The sequence below is a fragment of the Trichosurus vulpecula genome, chromosome 8, assembly GCF_011100635.1.
Source record: "Trichosurus vulpecula isolate mTriVul1 chromosome 8, mTriVul1.pri, whole genome shotgun sequence".
In the NCBI taxonomy this organism is placed as follows: domain Eukaryota; kingdom Metazoa; phylum Chordata; class Mammalia; order Diprotodontia; family Phalangeridae; genus Trichosurus; species Trichosurus vulpecula.
Genome location: NC_050580.1, coordinates 56,753,352 through 56,775,485, shown reverse-complemented (window position 1 = coordinate 56,775,485; position 22,134 = coordinate 56,753,352). Strand labels below are relative to the sequence as shown.

At 37.1% G+C, this 22,134-nt stretch overlaps 1 protein-coding gene across 2 annotated transcripts in view; it reads right to left on the bottom strand.

The window, feature by feature from the left end:
* Nucleotides 1-22,134, bottom strand: part of ADK (adenosine kinase) — a 629,414-nt gene that overhangs the window by 152,708 nt on the left and 454,572 nt on the right. For both annotated transcript variants that reach the window (XM_036735188.1, XM_036735189.1), the window contains exon 7: nt 805-975. In XM_036735188.1, coding sequence (XP_036591083.1) covers nt 805-975 — 171 coding nt within the window. The remainder of the gene's footprint in view (nt 1-804; nt 976-22,134) is intronic.

The window sequence follows — 22,134 nt, the reverse complement described above, 5'->3', positions numbered from 1 at the left end:
TCATAGTCATCTTCTTGTCTCCACTTACACTTCTAACCCATTTCAAGCCCTAATCACTGCCTTCTTGAAGTCTCGGAATAGTCTTCTACTGGTCTTCCTGCTCTCTAGCCCATTTTCCACAGAACTGGCACTGCTAAAACATGGGCCTGACCTCCTCAGAGGCCTTCTCAAAAATCTTCAGTGGTTGCCTATTGCCCCCAGGATGAAATACAGAAAAAGCTCTGCCATGCTCCCAACTACGTTTCCAACCTCATCCTACTTTCCTCTGTACTGGACAGATTGGCTTGTAAGATGTTCCCTCTACCTGGCTTTTCATTTCCTTCAACTGTGTGCCTTTGCACAGGCAGCTGGGCCCCCATGTCTAAAATGCTCTCTTCTCCTCACCTCTAACTCATAGGATGTCTGTTTGCCTTCTATGCAGAGGTCAAGGGTCACTCTCCGTGTGAGGTTTTTCCTGTTCCCTTATAGCTGTTTGTGTTTCTCCCTACTGAAATTACTTTATATAAACTGGGGGAAAAAAAGGTTGGGGTTTTTTTTTGTGGCATTCTGAATTTAACAAGTACCAAATTAAATGGGCATTTATACACACATACACACCCCATAGATGAAGAAGGATTTATAAAGCATTAAAAATGTTGAAAATTTTGAAACAGCAAAGACTAAATTAAGGTAAATTTGCCACAGCATACCTAAGACTATAATTACGTTTTTTGTAACGAGTTAGCCTTTATTAACACACCAAGAATCTTAAAGGACAACTTAAAAAAAACAAACCAAGACACTTAAAAAAAAAAGATAACTTACGGTTTCATTTCCAAATAGGATGTCAACATAAGGCATAACTTTCATCATTGGTTCCTTGAAGAACTGACTAATAAATGGTGCAGAAAGATTCAAAATGAAGATCTTATTGGTTTCAGAAGCTTGGCGAGCTACTTTTAATATAGATTCTGGTGAAACGGTAAGAAAAAAGCCCTGTAGATTAAAAAAAAAAAACAGGGAAAAAAGTTAGAGACCACAGCTTCAAGAAGGCTACTTCCAATAAATGAATGAATCATTAGACTCATAGCCTATGCAAAACACAAAACATTTTAAAACCACACTACTGTTTGGGCAAAATCTTTCCATGATCAAAGTTCACAATATAAAACCTTTCTTCTTTACTATATTGGTTAAAATGTGATTGGAATCCGAAGTGCTTGGTTGAAATACAAGAAAAATAAAAATTTTGTAATGTTCAATTTAAAGCAGGAATTATCTACAAATTTTGAAGTCAGAAAGATACTAAGTATAAGTCATAGAGCCAACCATCTGGGTCAACCAAACTTGACACAGCTTTTCATACTGTTTTATGGGTCAGTAACTAGAGATGGGAGACCCTCCTTCTTATTAAAGGTCCTCTGGCAATTATTTTGAGAGGCAATATGGTATAAGGAATATTGTGCCAACTATACTGGCTATGTGACTGGAGGCAAGTCATTAACCGCTCAGTACCCCAGGAAACATACTAAAAATAAAAGTAAAGAACAATTACTGATATGCACTGGTAGAGGGAATTTCCTCACTGGGAGGTCCCTATAGCAATGAAATCACAGGTGTGCTCCAACCTTCTTGAAAAAAATATCATACAACAATGAACTCTAAGAAACACGATTAAATCAGTGAATACTTGATATAAACATCATTCTGTTTCACAACATAGCCTTGAATCCAAAGAGGCACCAGAGAAGTCACAGGTACAAAAATAACTAAAAAAACATTTATTAAGTACCTACTTTGCAGAGAGCACAAGAGTATGCAATGGTAAAGATTCAATTCAATTTAGTAAACATTTACTAAGTGGCTTGTTTCCAGTCCTCCTGAAGCTATAGCTGAAAATATTACATAAGAAATATGTCAACACAACGGTCTGTGTGATGTGTGATGTGATTAAAGAAGCTTTTGGACGTGTTTGGGTTGGCGCACATGATGGGTGGATCAGATCAGCTGAGCTGAAACAAAAGAGAAAATGACAAATGCTGAAGAGGCTGTGAGTAAACACATACACTAATACACTGTTGGTGGAGCTGTGACCAGGTATAAACATTCTGGAAAGAACCTGGAACAATATGCAAAAAGTTATTAAACTGTGACCCAGAGATACCACAACCAGGCCTAGACTCCAAAGAAATCAAAGAAGGAATAAAAAGACCCACAGGTTCACAAATATTTATGGCAGTTCTTTCTTGTGGCAAGGAACTGGAAACTAATGGGATACCCATCAATTGGGGAATGGCTGAACAAATTATGGTATATGAATGTGATGGAATATTTTTGTGCAATCAGAATGTAAAGGGAATGTTTTTAGAGAAACTTGGGACAACTTGTATGAACTGATGCAGAGTAAATGAGAATTTGGAGGACAATTTATTAAAGAATAATATTTGAAAGACAGACAACTCTGAAAGACTTAAAGCTCTGATCAATACAATGGCTGCTTATGATTCCAGGGGATGAACGATGCATGCTGCTATGCTGCTCTTGGCCCCTAACAGAGAAAAGATGGACTCAGGGTGTAGAGTTGAGACATTTTTTTGGATGAGGTCAATGTAGGAATTATGTTTTACTTGACTAGCAGTATATATTTTTCTAAAACTTTTTTAAAAATTTCAATTCATGTTAAATCAAGTCTACTGGGACACAAAAAGTTTTACTTAACTGTTTCATCTCATTGATTAATTTTCATTCCACATTTGGGGACAGTCTGCCAATGTCTACTTCGTGATTTTAAAAGAAATACCTGGTTCTCTTGGACCTAACAGATCATATGAAACCTGAAACTTAACATGAATAACAGTGATTATCCTTAGGCTCATGTTCTCCAAAGCCTATCAAGATGAGCAGTTATTTACATGCTACATGTTTATAGCCTGACTTGTCAGATGAATGCCTGCTATAATTTTGTGTAAGTCAAAAGTTTTCTTATTGTTACCTCTTTTTTATGTACAGTAGGGTGACCACTCTATACTAGGTACTTTGCAGAATATACGTTTAAGATCACAGGTTTTGACCCACTAAAGAAACATAAAATGCAAAAATCAAATGGACTCCATGGGTGGGAGAGAGGGCAGAGATTGAAGACTTAGGGAGAGGACAGAGAAATCTCATCCCCTCTTCCCTCCCACCACCAGTTGAAGAATTGGGCCAATTGGGAGTCACAAGAGGCAGTTAGACAATTAGACCCATGAATAATTAAACAGAGGCACTGCATCTATCTCCACCCCCAGAACACTGTCCATCACTTGACTTGAAGAAGAAAAGGAAGCTATAACAGAGTGATATGACACTCCCCTCCGCTCTGTGCGCGATAGACCTCATCCAGTGATCATCCAGGCTGTCCTGGGCTGGATCCCTGCTTCCCTCTGCTATTTTGTGGGTTCTGCAGTTCTAGAATTTGTTCAGAGCCATTTTTTATAGTTTTTGGAGGGACGTGATGGGGAGCTCACGCAAGTCCCTGCTTTTCAGCCGCCATCTTGACTCCACCCCCAGAAGTTTCGACTATGAGTATTTATTACAAAGGTTTTGTTTTTCTTTCTTTTTTCAATCAGGAGGTAGGTAGAAGAAAGGTAGACTTTTGTTAATTAAAAAAAAAAATTTCCAGGCAGCTAGGTGGTACAGTGAACACTGGCCCTGGAGTCAGGAGGCCCCGAGTTCAAATTCAGCCTCAGACACTTGACACACTTACTGGCTGTATGACCTTGGGCAAGTCACTTAATCCCAATGGCATTCCACCTCCAAAAAAAAATCTTTAAAGTAGGTTATGACTGGGAATTAAATAGGGAAAGATTGGTAGGGAGAGCATTCCTGGAAAATAGAAGAGCAAAAATAGAGGCAAAGAGGCAGGAGGGCTCAGAATGTATTTGGGAGAGGAGAATGTAGTTCAGTTTGGCTGGAGCATGGAGTACACGGGCAACAGTTTATGTGTAAGTTGGAAAAGATGGTTGGTGTCAGATTATGGCAGGCCTTTCATACCATGCAAAAGAGTATTAGCACTGCTTGGTAAACAAGTCAGAGCTCTTGAAGATATATGAACAAAATAATGACGTAACCATAACTGAAAGTAGTATGAAGGACAAATGGGCAGAGGTAACAGGGGGCAGGGCAGTCAAGGCAGGAAAATTTATAAGCAGCCAGATAGGTACAAAGTAGGGTCTGTAGCAGGACAGGGGCACTGGGAACAAAAAACAGTAGCAAGATAGGAGAAATTTTACAGAGATAGAATTAGCAGGTCTTGGTAATGTGACAAAATGGATAGTGCTGGAAATGTGGTCAGGAAAGCCTAGGTTCATATCCTACACTGGAAATTGGTAGTGGTATGACCATCAGAAATCATATAACCTCTTTAAGACTCAATTTCCTTATCTATAAAATAGGGCAAAAAATAACTGTGAGACTTACTGATCTGCCTGTTGTTTGGGGTCAAGTGAGACAATATATGTAAATTACTGTGCAAACTTTAAAGTACTATATAAATTTAAAATATGACTACTGCCATCATCATTATTAATAAGAAGGAAAAAGCACCTCCTTCAGCTTCTTTACAGAAGTGTCAGACTATGGGTGTGGAACACTGCATATAAAGTTAAACCTTCAATGTATCTGTTACACTGAACTGTCTTCCCCTTTTTTATTCTATGTCATTAAAAATGGTTCTCTGGGAAGAGGAAGGTAAACACTGGAAAATGTAGGTGACGTAAAAACAAAAAGGTATCGATAAAATTAATTTTTTTTAAGAAGGAGAGAGGAGTCAAAGATAAATTGACGTTTACAAACTGAAAGAGAGGTTGGTTGGCAGTGTGACAAAAAGTAATGATAAAGTCAGGAGGAGCACGTTTAAGAGGAAAGATGATGAGCTAGGTTAGGTACATATCGAATCTGAGGTGCTAGTACAGACATGCAGGTGGAGATACTCCCCTTCCTGGCAGTTACTGACTTGAGGATGTAGTTCAGAAGAGATGTCAAGACTGGAGATAAGGATGAGGGAGACTGTTGAGGTGGTCACTGAAGCCACAGGAGTAAATAAAATTCCTAAGGAAGGGGAATTTAAAGAGAAAAAGGGACCTGAACAGATCCTTGAAGAACAACTGATAACATTAATGAACTGGGAAGAGAATGAAGAGTTAGCAAATGGTTGGAGAAGGAACAGTTGAAGAGGTAAGAAGAGAAACCATATAGGGTTTTGCGTCGGAGGCCAGAGCAGCAGCGACTAGTAGGAGAAGGTGGAATTGAGTTATAGAAAGGTCAAGGATGATGTAATCCTCAAAGCAAAGTGGGGAGGGGGAGGCAATTAGGCTTGGAAATTAGGAGGTCATTGTAATACTTGAGAGATTAGGTATAATAGAGTGATAAAGATAGAAGCACATTAGTGACCAGTGGTTTCTTCTCTGTTATGACAGAGTTTATTTCATTTTTTGAAACACACCCAGTAAGTTCACAAAATCAAAACAAAAAAAAAGGAAACACCAAAAGCAGTGGGAGGAGGGGGAACAATTCTTTTAAAATGTCAATAAAATAGTCTATTGATGATCAAAGTACTGAAGTAGGAAGAATGAGATTCACTTTGCTGTTTAGAAGCTTTATTTTTCTGCATTATAGGAGTTCATTCATATGAAGAGGTCATTTGTGCCAATTCTTTGAAGGATTTAATGTCTCACAAATGCCAAGAAATTGACAACAGATTTTATAACAGAAATAGTAGTCAAGCTGTAACAGCATTAACATTATTTCTAATAACCATTAAGACAATAGTTCTTTATTGCTATAGTATATAAAATCATTTTATCATTACATTCATGATCTATTCCATAATTTATCCAAAATAAGTCTAGATGTTCTTGAAAGTAAAGAGTAATGGTCACAGGAAGCAAAGTATTTAAAAAATGTTTTCATCCCCTAGTCCACCAAATACCATGTCACTAGAAAACAAGGAGCATACAAGCTGCTTCCTTTGCTATTTTGGTAACTTGTAGAATTAAAGTGAACAGTTTATATAACATCTTGTCTCCATAGTAATATGTACTGGCTTTTAGTATTTCATCTAATGAGCAGAGTTTAAAGCTTTTTTCTTTTCTTTTCTTTCCTTTAAAAAAAAAGTTCCAGCATAAAATAAAAACCTTCCAGAGCTAGCACATTGCCAGCTGTGGATAAACCACAGATAGCTGTGGAGTGGTCTATATAAATAGTAACCTGGTCAAATAATTAGGCTTCTCACCAATTTTAGACTGAAAACTTGATCTGTGCTAAAATCCATCTGATTGTAATTTAAGGTGCAGAACATTATTCCCCTGGAGAGTAACACTGGCCTAGTTCCAAGATATGTGTCTGTGTGTATTTTTCTTTAAAATGCGCCACAAGGGTATTATGATGCAGATATTATGACATGCATTTTGGTTCTCTGTACTGAAGGCCACGAACTTACAAAAACAACAGGCTTAAAAAAAATGAAGCAAGTTCACGATTTAAATTCATCCTGTTTTTGACTTATGTCTTGTTTTTTTTTTAAGTAAACATTCAGTATTTAAATATTTTAAGATTTGTGTTATATTTTATTGCAAAGACTTTAAAAACAGATGCCAGCCATATCTTTCTTTGATATATCTAGTCTTACTAAGCTGTATGTTCCAGAATACAGGAAAACTCAAAATAAAACAACAAAAGGCATTCAATATTATTGGAAAAAGAAGTGCCAAGTTTGTGGCTAACATATTCTAGTCTTTATGAATTTAATAAACAAGACTCTATTAATGGTCTCACCCCTTAGTACTTGAAAAAGAACTTTGTCTAACTGAACATTCTTAGGCAACATAGTCAACAAAGGGGAATGATTTGGCTCTAGACAAAATCATCCATGTCTCTCTTTTGGGAACGCTGATGAAAACAAAAGCAAGCCTGATTCCATCAGCTGAGTGTAAGTATGGATTATATATAAATATAATTCTAGTTTATCAGTGAAGTGAGTCATTGCAAAAAGTCACTTCACCAGAACCCAGCTAAGAGCAAGGAAAGACAAAGTACATATAGGACACCATTCTCCGTGGACTTCCCAGAGCAGTTTCCTAGATTGCCATGATTATAATTCAATAAAAGAAAAAGAAGTCCTTTATTCCCCAATGGCATCTATCATAGCAATAATAAAGATTTCACTGAGAATTTATTTTACGTGTGATCACTTCTGTGCTAATCTGGATCAGTATTTGTTATACTTAGATACATTTTCAAATATCCACTTAATGTGAGATAGTGGGCAGAGATTTGGTCTCCCAAGTCAGGAAGACGTGGGTTCAAATGTTCCGTTGATAATGGCTATCTGTCCAACTGCAAATAAGTCACAAACACTCAAGTGATCAAGGAAACTCTTTAAGGCTATCAGGTACAGATATTGTAAGGATGATCATCTATGAAAGACTTCACTACTCTGATCAAGATGATATTTCAAGACAATTCCAAAGGACCTATGATGGAAACTGCCATACTCCTCTAGACAGAGAACTGATGAGCTTTGAATGCAGATTGAAGCATACTTTTCAAACTTTCTTTTTCTTTTTTAGTCTTTCTTTCGCAACAGGGTTAACAGAGAAACATATTTTGTATGACTTCACATGCATATCAAACTGCTTGTCTTCTCAAGGAGGGAAGGAGAGAGAATTTGGAACCCAAAATTTTAAAAATGATTGTTAATTTTTTTTACATATAATTTGGAAATATTTAATGAAATAAATAAAAATATATTTTAAAAAAAGACTATCAGGTACAAATCTATTGGTAGAAATTTCCTCACCTACAGTGTCTTTTGTCAATAAAATCATAGGTCCTGACTTAACCTCCCTGTATCTTCCCCATTCAGAAAAGAAAATTAGGTGTAAAAATAGATGCTTTAGTGATCACAACTCTTTGCAGTAAATCTCCTGCTATATGAGCAATTATAGGCAGATAACAGCGATATGACAAATAATGTGTGCCTACTAAATGTAGTCATGTCAAAAGAAGGAAAGAAATCAAACTATCAGGCCTGTTGATAAGGGATGCCCTTTGGTTCTGAAAAATATTCTTCTTTCTCTGAAAACCAGAAATTTCTGACTAAAATAAAGAAGATAAACATTGCTTACAGAGAGTGAAGAACTCTGGTCAGAGAAGTAAGAGGGCAGAAATAGCACCAAATTACTCTGCGCTGCCTACTGTGTGGAGATAGAAGACAGAAAAAGACCAGCTGAGTGTGGGATTAGTGATTTTTTAAGAAAAACCACACAAATAACCATTCATAGAAGCAAAGGGAAACATAAAGAAGGCTGTGTCATACCAGGAAAATATTTGGAAAACTGTGAGACAACCCCAGGGCCCCACTCCTCCTCAGGCGGGCATGGATGGGGGCTGAGAGCGCCAGATGCTTATGCCTCAAGATGTGCCACTATTGTCTGTTCCAAAGAAACTAATTAGCTTGTTTTCCATGCCACAACTAAGGTGCCATAGTAACACTAGCCAGAGACTGGGGTTGAGAGGAGGAATAAATTAGGAAACAAAGGAAGAATAATAAACCCAACCACACATTGCATGTCTTCCTCTTAATGTGCTCTAAATGTTGTTTTGTGAATGGATAACCTGTGGCCCCGCCTTTCACAGGGTAGAAAAAACACATTTCCTTGTAGGAAAGGGGAAATAAAATCTAGGCTAGGTGTAGGCATGATATCTGTTTGTAAGAAAAATAAGGCTTACTTTAAAAATGATTATGGTAACACACAGAGCTACTTACTTGAAACAGAAAAGTATTTGTAATTAGAGTGTTACCATACATAACACCATACCAAAAGCAGCAAAAGAAGCAGTAAGTGAAGGATATAAGACAAAGTAGTCTTGAGTATTTAAAAAGGGATCTAGCTTCTGATTAAAGCAAATAAATACTTGGATAGAAAAAAAAATCTACTTCCCTACTTACATCTTCCTCCCTATGTAGGATCTGCCTCATTTGAGTACTCATTGACCTATGTAGAGAATGAACCTTTTAAGAAGGTGTTTTCAAAGTTTTTGAACATGGCAGCCACATTCACTTTAAACAAAATTTCACAGAATCATAAAGTTGAAAGGGACCTCAGAGGTTACCTAGTCCTACCTGAGACCTAAATAAGAAGTTCCTCTACCAGATAAATGGTGACCCAGACATTGCTAGGAGATTTGCTGTGAAGGAGAATCCATGACTTACTGAGAGGAACTGGTGTGTCCTTTGTTATGATAGCTGTAATTGTTCCTAACAACAAGTAAATCTATGACCTGGGATCCTAAGTTTAAACTTGTCCTTTATGACTGCCACACAATGCTTCTAGTTCTGCCCCTGTGGCCAAGCCAAAAAAAGAAAAAACTGTTATCCCTTTGACAAGTAATAGCCTGTCAGCTGTCTGAAGACAAGTATTGCTTCTTTCTCTCCATCCCCTGCTTAATCTCTTCTTCTTCAAGCTAAACATTTGCATTTCTTATAACAGATTTTCATGTGGTATGAACTCAGTGCCCTTCAGCATCCTGTAAACCCTCCTCTGGAATCTCTCCAGCTTATAACTGTCTTTTTAGAGTTCTGGCAACCAGAATTGCATACGATAAATCCATATGTGAGCTGATCAGGACTGAATGTGATAATACTATTACCACAGGAGAGCATCAGCATTGTTGACTGCCATATTGCACTGCTGACTGATGTTGCAGTCCACTTAAAACTCTCAGATCTTTTAGAATGAAATGTTTTCTAGTCACATCTCTCCAATCTTAGACTTGTCCAGTTAATACATCTGAATTCAGATGTAAGACTTCACATTTGTCCCCATGAAATTCCATCTAATTAAAGTAAAATGTCTTAATTTATCAAGATCTACTTTGAAATTGACTCTGTCATCCAGTCTGTTAACTTCTCTGTTCTCTGTAATCTATAAAGTAAGAAGAATGCTTTCTTTACCTTTACCAAGGCTTATATAATAAGTAAGTAAGCAGACATATTTCTGAGTCAATCTTATTTCAAATCTAACAATACAATGAACAAACTTGCCTATGGAGATGGGTATTTTTGAACAATAAAAGTTTCGTAATTGTGGACAACTCCAGACATTAGAAGTCACCTTATAAAATGTGTAACAACAATTTTCATTTTCTCCTATAATTTATTAACTTAAGTCATTATTTCTTGGGTTTTAGTTCACAGAATCATAAAGATTCATATTTTCTATTTTTGAAATCAAGGGATTGTGCTTTTTAAGTTTTCAATATCTACTTTGTACTTTTGCTGAAACCAAAGACCTAGATTTTGGAATTATTATTCATCTTTTTAAAAACATGGGAAAAGGACCCGTATGTACAAAAATATTTATAGCGGCTCTTTTTGTGGTAGCAAAGAATTGGAAATCAAGGGGATGCCCATCAATTGGGGAATGGCTGAACAAGTTGTGGTATATGAAGGTAATGGAATACTATTGTGCTATAAGAAATAGGAAAGATATGGAATTCATAATAACCTGGAGAAACCTACATGATATAATGCTGAGTGAGCAGAGCAGAACCAGGAGAACATTATACACAACCAAAGATATATGGATTCTGTGATGACTAACCTTGATAGACTCAGCTCTTCTCAGCAATGCAAGGTTCAAAGAAAACTCCAACGGGCTCAAGAGGGAGAGAGATATCTACATCCAGAGAAAGAACTATGGACACTGAATGCAGATTGAGGCAAATTGTTCGCTCTCCTTTTTTTTCTCTATCTTTTGTTTTTTTTTTTTTTTTGGTTTTTGTTTTGTTTCTTCTTTCTCATGGTTCATTCCATTGGTAATAATTCTTCTTTACAGCTTGACTATTGTGTAAATAAGTTCAATGTGAAGTTATATGTAGAAGATATATCAGATTCCACGTCGTCTGGGGGTGGGGAGGGGGGGAAGAAAATCTGGAACTCAGGATCATGCGGAACTGAGTGTTGTGAACAAAAAATAAAAAATCTTAATTAAAAAAAACATAAAAATATGGCACCTCAGCATTAGGCTCACTAAAAGTTAACCATAAATTTGGGGACGGCCATTATTAATACTTTCATCTTTTATTCACAGGTTCATAGACATTTGTTTCCTCATCAAAGTCTTGGTTTAATAACACTTTGCTTTTGTGTCTCTTCAAATATCCAAGAGTATTTGACTAAAACCATTAATAGCAGAAAAAACAAGATCACAAGTTTTGAGAGTTAGAAAAAACCTCAGCAACCACCTGGCCCAACCCACGAGTGGGGTACTGAGTCAAAAGGTTTTGTGAGTAATCAATAAAAAAGGAATAATGTAGGTGGTTGAGTGGATAGTCACAGACATGGAGTCAAGAAGACTTATGCTGCTGAGTTCAAATCTGGCCTCGGACATTTACTAGCTGTGTGTCCCTGGGCAAGTCACCTAACCTTGTTTGCCTGAGTTTCCTCATCTGTAAAATGAGCTGGAGAAGGGAATGGCAAACCACTCCAGTGTCTCTGCCAAGAAAACCCCAAATGGGGTCACGAAGAGTTGGAGTGACTGAAAATGACTGAACAACACCAGCAAAAACATACGGTACTCTTGGGTGGCTTCTTCAACAATTACTGAATCGACAATGAATTGCTTTATATCCCTGATACTTTTTAGCACACCCTTTTTGCTCTTTTGCAAATACAATGTTTTTCAGCATATAAACTGTTTTGGACAATACAAATTGTGAATGCTTTATATAAGGCACATACATATACAACTGATTGATGGGCAATGATATTCTCATCTTTTAGTATTAAATATGTGATGACTCCTGTCAAGAAAGATGGGATCAGCCTTGAATCAAAGTAATCTGTCAAAGTATTTTGCTAGTAATTAATGCACCACTGTGAGGTATAAATAAATAATTATGAATCTTATCTTGACCTGCTGATTTCTCATTTGTAAAGAAGCTAGAATTTCAATCATTCTCTTGACATAATTCTTCTGTGATTCATTATATTAATGGTAACACAAGCTTTCTGTTTCATGTTTGTTCTAGGTTACATTTTCAATGTGTTAGATTTCTTTTAACTATCTAGACAATCAGAAATTTTCCATATCCTCCTTCAGGGGTTTTCTGTCCATTAATTTTTTTTAAAGGCAACATGGTATAGTTTTAAACTGATACTGAATTGTTCATTTTCTTCTGTGTACTGCTTTGCCTCCTTATGTAACCTTAACCTTTTGACCTTCGCATTTAATTATCCATTAATGGTATCAAGAATTTCTGGGATCCATTCTACAAGTTCGTTGTTTGGTTGCCTTTAATCAAGGGATAAATTGTTCAAATTTCCTGCTCCAAATAATGGCTAGATAATAATGTAATCTTCCATTGTGTTCCTACATATCTTCCACAGTCTTCAGAAATCACTTCTGCCATGGAAGTGTTTTATACCTATCTTTAAGAGTATCTCTATACATGCTACCTTTCCTCCAATGTCTTTAGTCTGCAAATGCTTATTGAAAATACTGGAAATATTTTTTACACTCCATGAAATATTGTGGTTAAATGGATTTGTTAATAATGTTTATAGCATACAGCAGCTTGTTTGAATTACTTTAGCTGGTCTGTTAGTCCGATCCCAAAAATGGCTTTTCAAAAATCCATTTTAAGTATGCCCATATTCTCTTCAAAATCATAGGAGATACCAGCATTATTTTTGTCCCGTTTCATTAGTAGGTAGCATTTCTGTATTTTGTGTTAAGCACAAATTTTTGATGCCTACAAGTTTTTTAGCTGTTCCATCTTCAAATTTAGATAACTCATCAATTCCCAATATATTTTGATCTATTCTGGGTATGACGTTATTTCTTATTATTGCCCCACAGTGATCTGTAATATGTTGTGATATAACTTGGAGCTGAGAATATTACTGAGAAAAAGTAGAATGAAGCCCTTACTTGTAACTGGTTGGATTTGTTTGCAATTTTGTTATGATACATATAGTACTGGTGCACTACAAAAGCACTCCTACCATCAGTTCATTTTATGTGTACGTATGGTTTGCTCACTATGGAGTTCACTGCCATTTGCCTTAAAGCATTTCTAGCAGTTGGGCTATTATTAGTATTTCTGATCTGATTCAATGTATTGTGCCTTCTAACAGCAGAACTTGAAGGAGTGTCATTTGTTCCTCTGTCTTCCAAATTCAATTGATCATCATAACAGTTCTGAACTGGGACTGTTATCCAGCCTTATGAATATGCTGTCCTATCTATTTAATTGATTCAAAGGAGTAATTATATTTTTATTTATTTCAAATTTCTGGGTTGGAAATTTAGTCATATAACCTCAGACTGTGCTGAATATGATGTATAATTTTTTTAAAAAAATTGTTCTTCAAGATTTATGGTATCGTATTAATCCATAATTATGGAACCAGAAAATAAAGGATGGCTTGGCAAAAATTCTTTGGCAAAGTTGAGCATATAAGTGTTGAAATAAGAATTCAAAATAGAGTCCAACCCCACCAACTTCCCCCCTCTCCCAAAATAAAACAAATATAATACAAAAATACACACATCCAAGAAAAAGGACAAATCAAAACAAACAAAATCAGAACAAAACCTCCAAATAAAAAATCCTAAACTAAAGGAAAAGGTCCAGTCAGAGAAATGAGCAAGAAAAAAAATGCTCTAATATGATAAATAAACATTTTGGATTAAGTAAAAGTAAAGATAATTCATCTGAAAGAATAATAAATTAACATTAACAATGACTGCAAAGGAAATCATGAAGGCCCTAATATAAGTAAGGAAATAGAAGAAGAAAAAAAGGAATAAGGTAAGACGAGACAAAACTAATAAATAATGGAGTTGGACTAATCTTTGACATTGTGGGCTCGTTAATTCTAGTGCTCTCCCTCTGTTGATTATCTCTACTTTATCCTGTAAATAGCTAGCTTGTACACAGCTGTTTGTTTGTATGTTGTCTTCACCATTAAACTGTGAGCTTCCTGGGAGTTAGGACTGTCTTTTGACTTTCTTTGTATCTGCAGGGCCTTAGCACACTGGCTGAAACATAGTAAGTGTTCAATAAATATTTATTAACTGACTGATTTGGAATTGTGTAGGGATAATTGACATAAAAATGGGAATTCTTCAATGGGAAACAGACATGACCTGCTAACAGGAAAAAGAGAAAACAGAAGAAGCAGAATAATCAGCAAAATAAATTTAAAATGGTAACATTGAAAAAGATAGAATTGTAGGATAAAAGTTGGTGAAGTATTCTAAAACCACCAAATAAGCTTCCTGAAAAAATGTTAAGAAAGAATTTGAATAATGTATTTCAGAAAGTATGAGAAAAAATGAGAATACTTTCTTGATTCCTAAAGAATCAAGGGGCAGATTACAGACTGGTAGAATACAAATGATATAACCAGGGTTGAATTCCAGATTCAACTCTCCCAGACATACTGTTGTCAAACTCTGACATTACAATTGTACAGTCACGCTGCATACTGCAAAGAGGAAGTACATCACCTATCTAAAAAACCCAACAATCCAAGTGAGGATTTTCTACTCAAGGAAGCAGAGCACGACGGAATGGAACCCTATATTTGCAAAGTCCCTGCTTTGCTACTTGCTAACCTGTGTGACCTTAGAAAAGTAATTTAGCTTCTTTGTCCTCAGATAACTAATTTGAAAAATTTGGGATTTGGAGTCAGAAAACGTTGGTTCAAATCCAAGGCCGGTGACTCACTTCTCATATGACTTTGAACAAGGCACTTAATTACCCTGGGGGAGGAACTGAACTAGATGGTCTCTGGGATACCTTCCAGCTCTAGATCTATAAGTCTAAGCACAAATAATAATAATAATAAAATAAAAATAACAATAATAAATTTCATATAGAACCTTCTACGTGTGAGGAACTGTGCCAAGCACTTTACAAATATTACCTCATTGGATTCACATAATGGCCCTGTGAGGTAGGTGCTGTTCTTATCCCCATTTTATGGTTGAAGAAAATGAGGCAGAGTTTTAGTTACTTGCCCAGGGACAGACAGCTAATTAAGTATCTAAGGCCAAATTTCAAGTCAGGTCTTCTGGACTCCAGACCTGGAACCCAATCTAAACCACCCAGATGCCTTATAAAGATAGTCCTTAGGGCAGCTAGGTGGTGCAGTGAATTGAGCACTGGCCCTGGAGTCAGGAGGACCTGAGTTCAAATCCAATCTCAGACACTTGACACACTTACTAGTTGGGTAACCTTGGGCAAGTCACTTAACTCCAATTGCCTTCCCTTCTTCCCTCCAAAAAAACAAAACAAAATAAAGATACTCCTTTATCTATTTTCTTAGACAAATGGTCTTCCATAGCTGCAGTTTAGAGCTACGACTCACTTTGTGAACGATATACCCTACAGCTACAAGATGGTGTGAGTTATGTAATTATCACAATTTCTATCTTTGAGGAGGAAAAACAATTCATAGTGGAGTGCTGGGGGGTGCCAATGATTTCTAATGAAAAGACGTATAATACACAGGGTGTTGCAAATCAAAGGAGAATGGATATCCCCCTACCCCAACCCCATTAGCTACCCAGAAAGTCTAAAAATGCTCTTCCAAAAGAAAAGACTGTCTTTTAGGTCCCCACAAAAGCTCCAGATATTCCAAAAGATGAGGTCAGCTAGGTGCACAGTGAACACAGTGCTAGGTCTGAAGTCATAAGGTCTCATCTTGCTGAGTACAAATCTGGTCTCAGGTGTGTGACTAGCTGTGTGACCCTGGGCAAGTCACTTGACCCGTCTGCCTCTCAATTCCTTATCTGTAAAATGAGTTAGGGAATGAAATGGCAAAACCCTCCAGTATCTTTGCCAAGAAAACTCCAAATGGGGACAGGACTGAAACAACAACAAGGAGGTCAAGACTAGGTAGGGGCTCTGATATGCAAATTAATCATGGGGAAGAAGCTTCTTCTACAGAAGATAAATGAACTGGAAAACTAATAATGACTAAGCAAAGGCTACATTTAAATTCCAATGGCAAAACAAGATTATTTTGACCAACCAGACACCAGAAGTATATAAATGATTAATGTAATTATATCAATGTAGTCTTTGTGTGTGTTTGGGGGTTGCAGGCTAGAGACAACAAAGCAACCACATCTCAAACCCGATTAACGGATGTTTTAAGGCATCTCCATAGGAAGAAAACAAAACAGTGGCAGAACTGTTTTGGTTAATTACTAAAGAACACCAACAGGCATAAATACAGGCATGGTGTAAATATATTTCTAAAAGTATATGTAGCTGTGCATAGGGGACCTGGGAGAAGACAAGGATAAACTTTTAGGTGGAGGTAAAGTGTGAGAGAAAGAAGCAAACTTTAGTATGACAGTAACTGCCAAGAGTCACCAACTGCATTAAAAAAAAGTGAAGCATTTCACCACATTTGTTATGTTCTGTCTTGGTATGAGAGCATTTAACAATAATCTCATATTATCAATGGTGAATTTAAGATCTCAATCCAGGAGTCTACTAAGTACAGGAGTCAAGAGGCCCTCATCTATCTTCTTACAAACTGGTACTCCTCCTTAGTTGCTGCTAAGAGCTCAGGCTCACCTTATGGACCATGAGCCCTACAAGAAGGGGAAAGTCTACATAATAATTATAATATGTCTTTGAGGAGGAAAAACAATTCATTGTGGATTGCTGAAATGTGCCAATGATTAGATAACGGCTGACAAATTTATCTGCACACAGTAATCCCCAAGCATAATAAAGATTGAAGTTTTTGTGCTTTTAAAATTCAATCACAACCATGGGAGATGTTTGGGGCTCATAAACCAGCCAGATGTGAAGTGAAAGTAAAATACAGAGTACCTGCTTAGTCAGAATGGCAACTTAATACAGGAATTAAGCTATTTTCAATTTAGGAATGGGATTGTTTATTGGCAAAACAATACTGACGCGATAAACACTCTCTATCCTTGCTCTCCATAAAAGTGACACAAATAAAGTTGGATTTCTTTATTCTCATGTAAAATCTAAGTTATATTTAACACATCAATATGCATCCAAAGGATACAAAGCAGCATCAGGTAGTGGAATGTGTTAAGTCAATAAGCATTTATTAGAAGCTTACTCTGTACCAGATACTATGCTAAGCCCTAGAGATACAGAGAAAGCTCAAAACATACTCCTTACCTACATTCTAAAAGAAGAGAAAGCCTTCTTGATAGGTAAGTTTTGAACTGAATCTTTAAGGAAAACCAGGGTAAATAAGACGTGGAAAGTGGAGGGGGAAGAGCTTTCCAGACCTAGAAGACAGTCAGGACGAGGGCAGGGGATAAATGACCTAAGTGCTCCTCCTGCCTCTGCTGCTGCTGCTGCTCACTGGTGTTTCTTCCTTGCTTTACAAGTTTATGGAGAATGAGTGTGTAGCACACTTTTGATCATAACATAGTGTCTCTTTGCTAGGGAGATTGGTGAATGTAGGCAAGTCACTCAAATTCTCTTGGTCTCAGGTTTTACATCTGTAAAATGGGAAAGGGAAAATGGTGCTAGGCAAAGTAGGATCTAAAGTCTCATCACTTCGGAAAGCTTTTACAAATCACATCAAAACTTGTTCAATCTTCAATTAACCATCATCTTACTTTTTCCCTTATATTTAGGAAAAAAGAAAAGATGTAAAAAAGACAAAAAAGAAAACTTCCAAGAGATATCCTGAGGCTAGAATATATTCAACGCAATGGCCCAGAATTTCTACATTTGCATCTGTAGTACTCCCTATTGGTCTTCTATCAGTGAAGCCTAAATTTTAATCAATAAACTGAATCTACTAAGACAAGATACTATATTAATATATCTCAGAAAGAGGTTTTGGTTTTTTTTTTCAAGTATTGAACCAAAAAATGTCCTATGGTCAGTGATTTAGCAAAGTCAATAATAGAGTCCTTTCTCTGGACAAAAGACAATGCTAACTGTTTTGAGAAAATCATAGGATCATAGATTTCACTTTGGAAGGGACCTCAGAGGTCATCTAATCCGATCTCAATTTACAAAGAGGAAAATGGATGCCCAGCAATGGTAAATGACTTGTCCACAATAGAGGAACTCTCTCTACTATACAGATGGAAAAGCCAGGATTTGAATTCTAGCTTTCTACATCAAATTCAATGATCTCCCCCCGCCCCCACCCCTCCACTGTATCTTCCCTTATTCCTTTATATTCCCTCCATATATTTTGTATGTACATAGTGATTTGCATGTTGTCTCCTCCAGTAAGAATGAGCTCCTTAAGGGATGAAACCATGTTTTTGCCATTCTTATATGCTTGAGCCTTTTCACAGAGCTTGGCACATAGTAAGCCCTTAAATGCTTGTCCACTGAATGTTTGACTATATGGAACTGCCACCCAGAACATTGGTTCCTGCCCTGTAGAAGCTTACAAATGAATTGTTAATAATCTGTAGTAAACCAAAAATTGAATTTTTGTAGCTTCTCCTCTCCCAAGAATGTTGGTGAATTGAGGTTTTTATAGAGTTACTTGGAAGAGGTGAGGGAATGGAAGAGACAAGGAAAGTTATAAACTGTTAAGTAAAATAAATCTAAGATAAATGACAAATCTACGAATTTTTTCTAAGAATTTTAATAAAATTAAATAAACAACCATTTTTTAAAGATTTAAGAATAAATTCATTTGGTACGCAAAACACGAATTCTCTTTGTGCCATCATTACTTCGAAGTAAAAGAGAATCCAAGTGATCTTTAAGTGTCTACAGGAGGCTTATTCTTTTCTTCTACATTTTGTCTTGAAGGGATCAGGAAGGGGTTACTCAGTAGAATACAAACCATTGATTTCTCCCCAGTTCCAACTGGACACAGTTGTTTTAAATCAGAGCACAAGGATGGAAAAAATGCAACTATTTCTCTGAGTAATTGTTTTGGCTCTCTGAAGTTTGCATTGTTTATTTTTATGAAAGTATCACTTTATAACTGGAAAATGACTAAGCTTTCTACTATTGTTTTATCATTCTAAGTGGCCAACAGTTCTGTTTTTGATAAAAGCCAACTTTCAAACCATTTTCTATAACATGGAAAAAGGCTGAACTGTCAGTAAATATGATTATATTGACCCTGACATTTTCTTCTAAGATGCTGTCAGCCTGTCAAAAGCAGAGCGTTGCTTTCAGACTCGAGTGGCTTTTTTTGTTGTTGTTGCTGCTGAAGCAAACTCTGATTGCTGCCATATTAGTATCGAGCGGATAACAACAGTAGCAGAAGAAGACCTGCAAGTACAGCCCTTGACATTAAATACAAAATCATTTCCCACGATTCTTTCATTGACATTTGAAACTTTGTATCCTAATTAAAAACAATTTCCCAGGTAAGTCATGCATCATTCAGACATTAATTGTTAGACTCCAGGCTTTCATTAAGTTAAGAAGGACATATTGAGAACACTTCCTTAAGCCAGAAAAGGGTGGAACTAAAACCTGAATTTAAGATTGAGATGTGAAAAGATGGGTCAGTTGCCTTCTATTAGCCCTGCCACTCTGTGACTTTCAGCTATCCCAGAAAACCTCAAAGTCTTCATGAAGAGGGCTAGGCTAGGCTAGGCTGCTCCTCCAGGCTCTGCAGACTGAAATCTGTGAGAGAACAAAAGGTAGTGATAGGCTTCCCAAGAGGCAGCTCTAATAACCTGCCTGGCCAGAAACCTAAAACCCGGATTAGTCTCACTGCTGGGCCGGCATCACAAATGAGGTGTTGTCCATACAATTAGAGAACCAGAATTTTAGAGAGCAAAGGAAGCACAGAGTTCATCTAGCTCATCCATCTCATTTTACAGGTGAGAAAACTGAAGCCTAGGATAATGAGATGACCTGCTGAAGACAGTGAGTCAGAAGTAGAGAGTCAAATTATAATCTTTGGAATCCCAAGGCCTTTCTGTAAGGTCACCCCTCCTCACATACATACCCAAGATACGGGTTTCCAAAGGACAAAGAATAAAAGAATCTTCCTGTTCAAAAATAAAAAGAAACAACTCTTGGGAAGAATCTTAATTAAATGAAGTTTAAACAGTTTGGGAAAGGCAAACATCCAAATACAGATTTGAAGCCAAAGATTCATGTAACAGGATGAGACAGGTGCTTGAAATTATAATAAATTAATAAATAAACTTGAAGATAATGAAATTGCACATGCACAAGTGGTCCCATTCCATCCCATTTTCTTGAAAAGCTTACCTTCTGTATCATCTCCACTCTCTCACTTATCTTCACTCTCTCTCCCTGTCTACTGGATCCTTCTCTATTGCCAAAAATGTGCCCATGTCTCCCACCTTCCTTAAATGATCCATTCATCCCTGCTAACTATCCTCTCATATCTGTCCTGCTTTTTGTGGTGAAATTCTTCTTTACAGTCTGATTTTCAGCCTCATCATTCAATGAAAACTACTCTCTCCAGAGTTACTGACACCTTCTTACTGCCAATCTAACGGCCTTTTGTCTGTTCTCATCACTCTTGACTCCTCTGCAGCCTTCAACACTGCTGATAACCCTCTTTGCCTTTCCACTCTCCCTTCTCTGGGTATTCATGAAATTAATTGCTCCTGGTTTTCTTTCTACCTATCTGGTTGCCCCTTCTCAGGCTCCTTTGCTGGGTCTTCATCAAAGTCAGGCAGATTAACCATGGATATTCCACAGGGCCCTGCACTAGGCCCTCTTCTCTATTTCACTTGGTGATCTCATCAACTCTCATGGCTTTAATTATCATCTCCTAGACAATGATACTCAAATCTAGTTCCTATTCTTTCTACTGACTTCCAATCCTGAATCTCCAGCTGCTTATTAGACATCTCAACATTTCCAAAAGTGAACTCATTATCTTTCTCTTTGTCCTTCCAAATTTCACTATTGCTATCAAGGAAATCACCATTTGCCCAATTTTCTAGACTCACAAGCAAGGTGTCATTCTTAACTCCTCACTCTCTCTCATCCCACCATATTCAATTTGTTGCCAAGGCCTGACAATTTTAGCTTGGTGACATCTCTTGCATATGCCCTGCTCTTTCCTTTGCCACTGTCACCACCCTAAGGTATACCCTTATGTCTGGACTCTTAAAATAACCTGCTGGTTGGTCTGTATGCCACAAATCTCTCCCCATTCCTATCCACCACTCAGCTGTTAAAGTGGTCTTCCTAAAGACCAGGTGTGAGTATAACTCCCCATTCCTCCCTCAACAACCTCAAGTGGCTCCTTGTCACCTCCAGAATCAATTGTAAAATCCTCTGTCATTCAAAGCCCTTAAATAACCTACCTTTCTACTCTTTTTATACCTTATTACTCTCTCTCTCCCATGTACTCTTCAGTCCAGGGACAATGGACTCCCTGCTGGTACTTGAACAAGATACTCCTTCTCCTGACCCTGGGCATTTTCACTGACTGTCCTCCATGCATGGAATGCTCACCTGTCTTCATATCTACCTCCTAGCTACTCTGGCAGTTTCAAGCCCCAGCAAAAATCACCCCTTCTACAGGAAGCCTGTCCTGAACAGTCTTAATTCTACTGCCTTCCCTCTGTTGATGACATCCTATTATGCCGTATATAGCTTGTTTGTACATAACATTATTTACACGTTGCTGATCCCATTAGATTGTGAGCTCTTTGAGGGCAGGAACTATCTTTTGCCTTTCTTTGTATTCCCAGTGCTTAGCATAGTTCCACCTGACTCACAATAGGTGATTAATATGTGTTTATTGAATGAGTAGAAGAGATTGCTGCAGTTTCTTTCCTTTTTCTATTGTTACTTATCTAGGTCAAGGTAAGACATAAAAGATTTTGGCAGGTATAATGGTCCAATAAAAAGGAACATCCAGCTTGGAGTCAAAAGAGACTGATTCAAGGCCTGGCTCTGACACTCACTTACAGTGTGACTCTGGGCAGTCACTTGTTCTTTGAGGGTCTCATTGGGAATTAGATTAGATGACCCCTAAGGTCCCATCCCAGTTCTAAGACTATGGTTCTAATTTTCCTAATTCTGAGTCTCTTATCTATAATTATGTTAATTATATCACACTTGGGAAAAAGTGCATCCTTATACAGTAAAGATGTGAATACAATTTGAAAACAG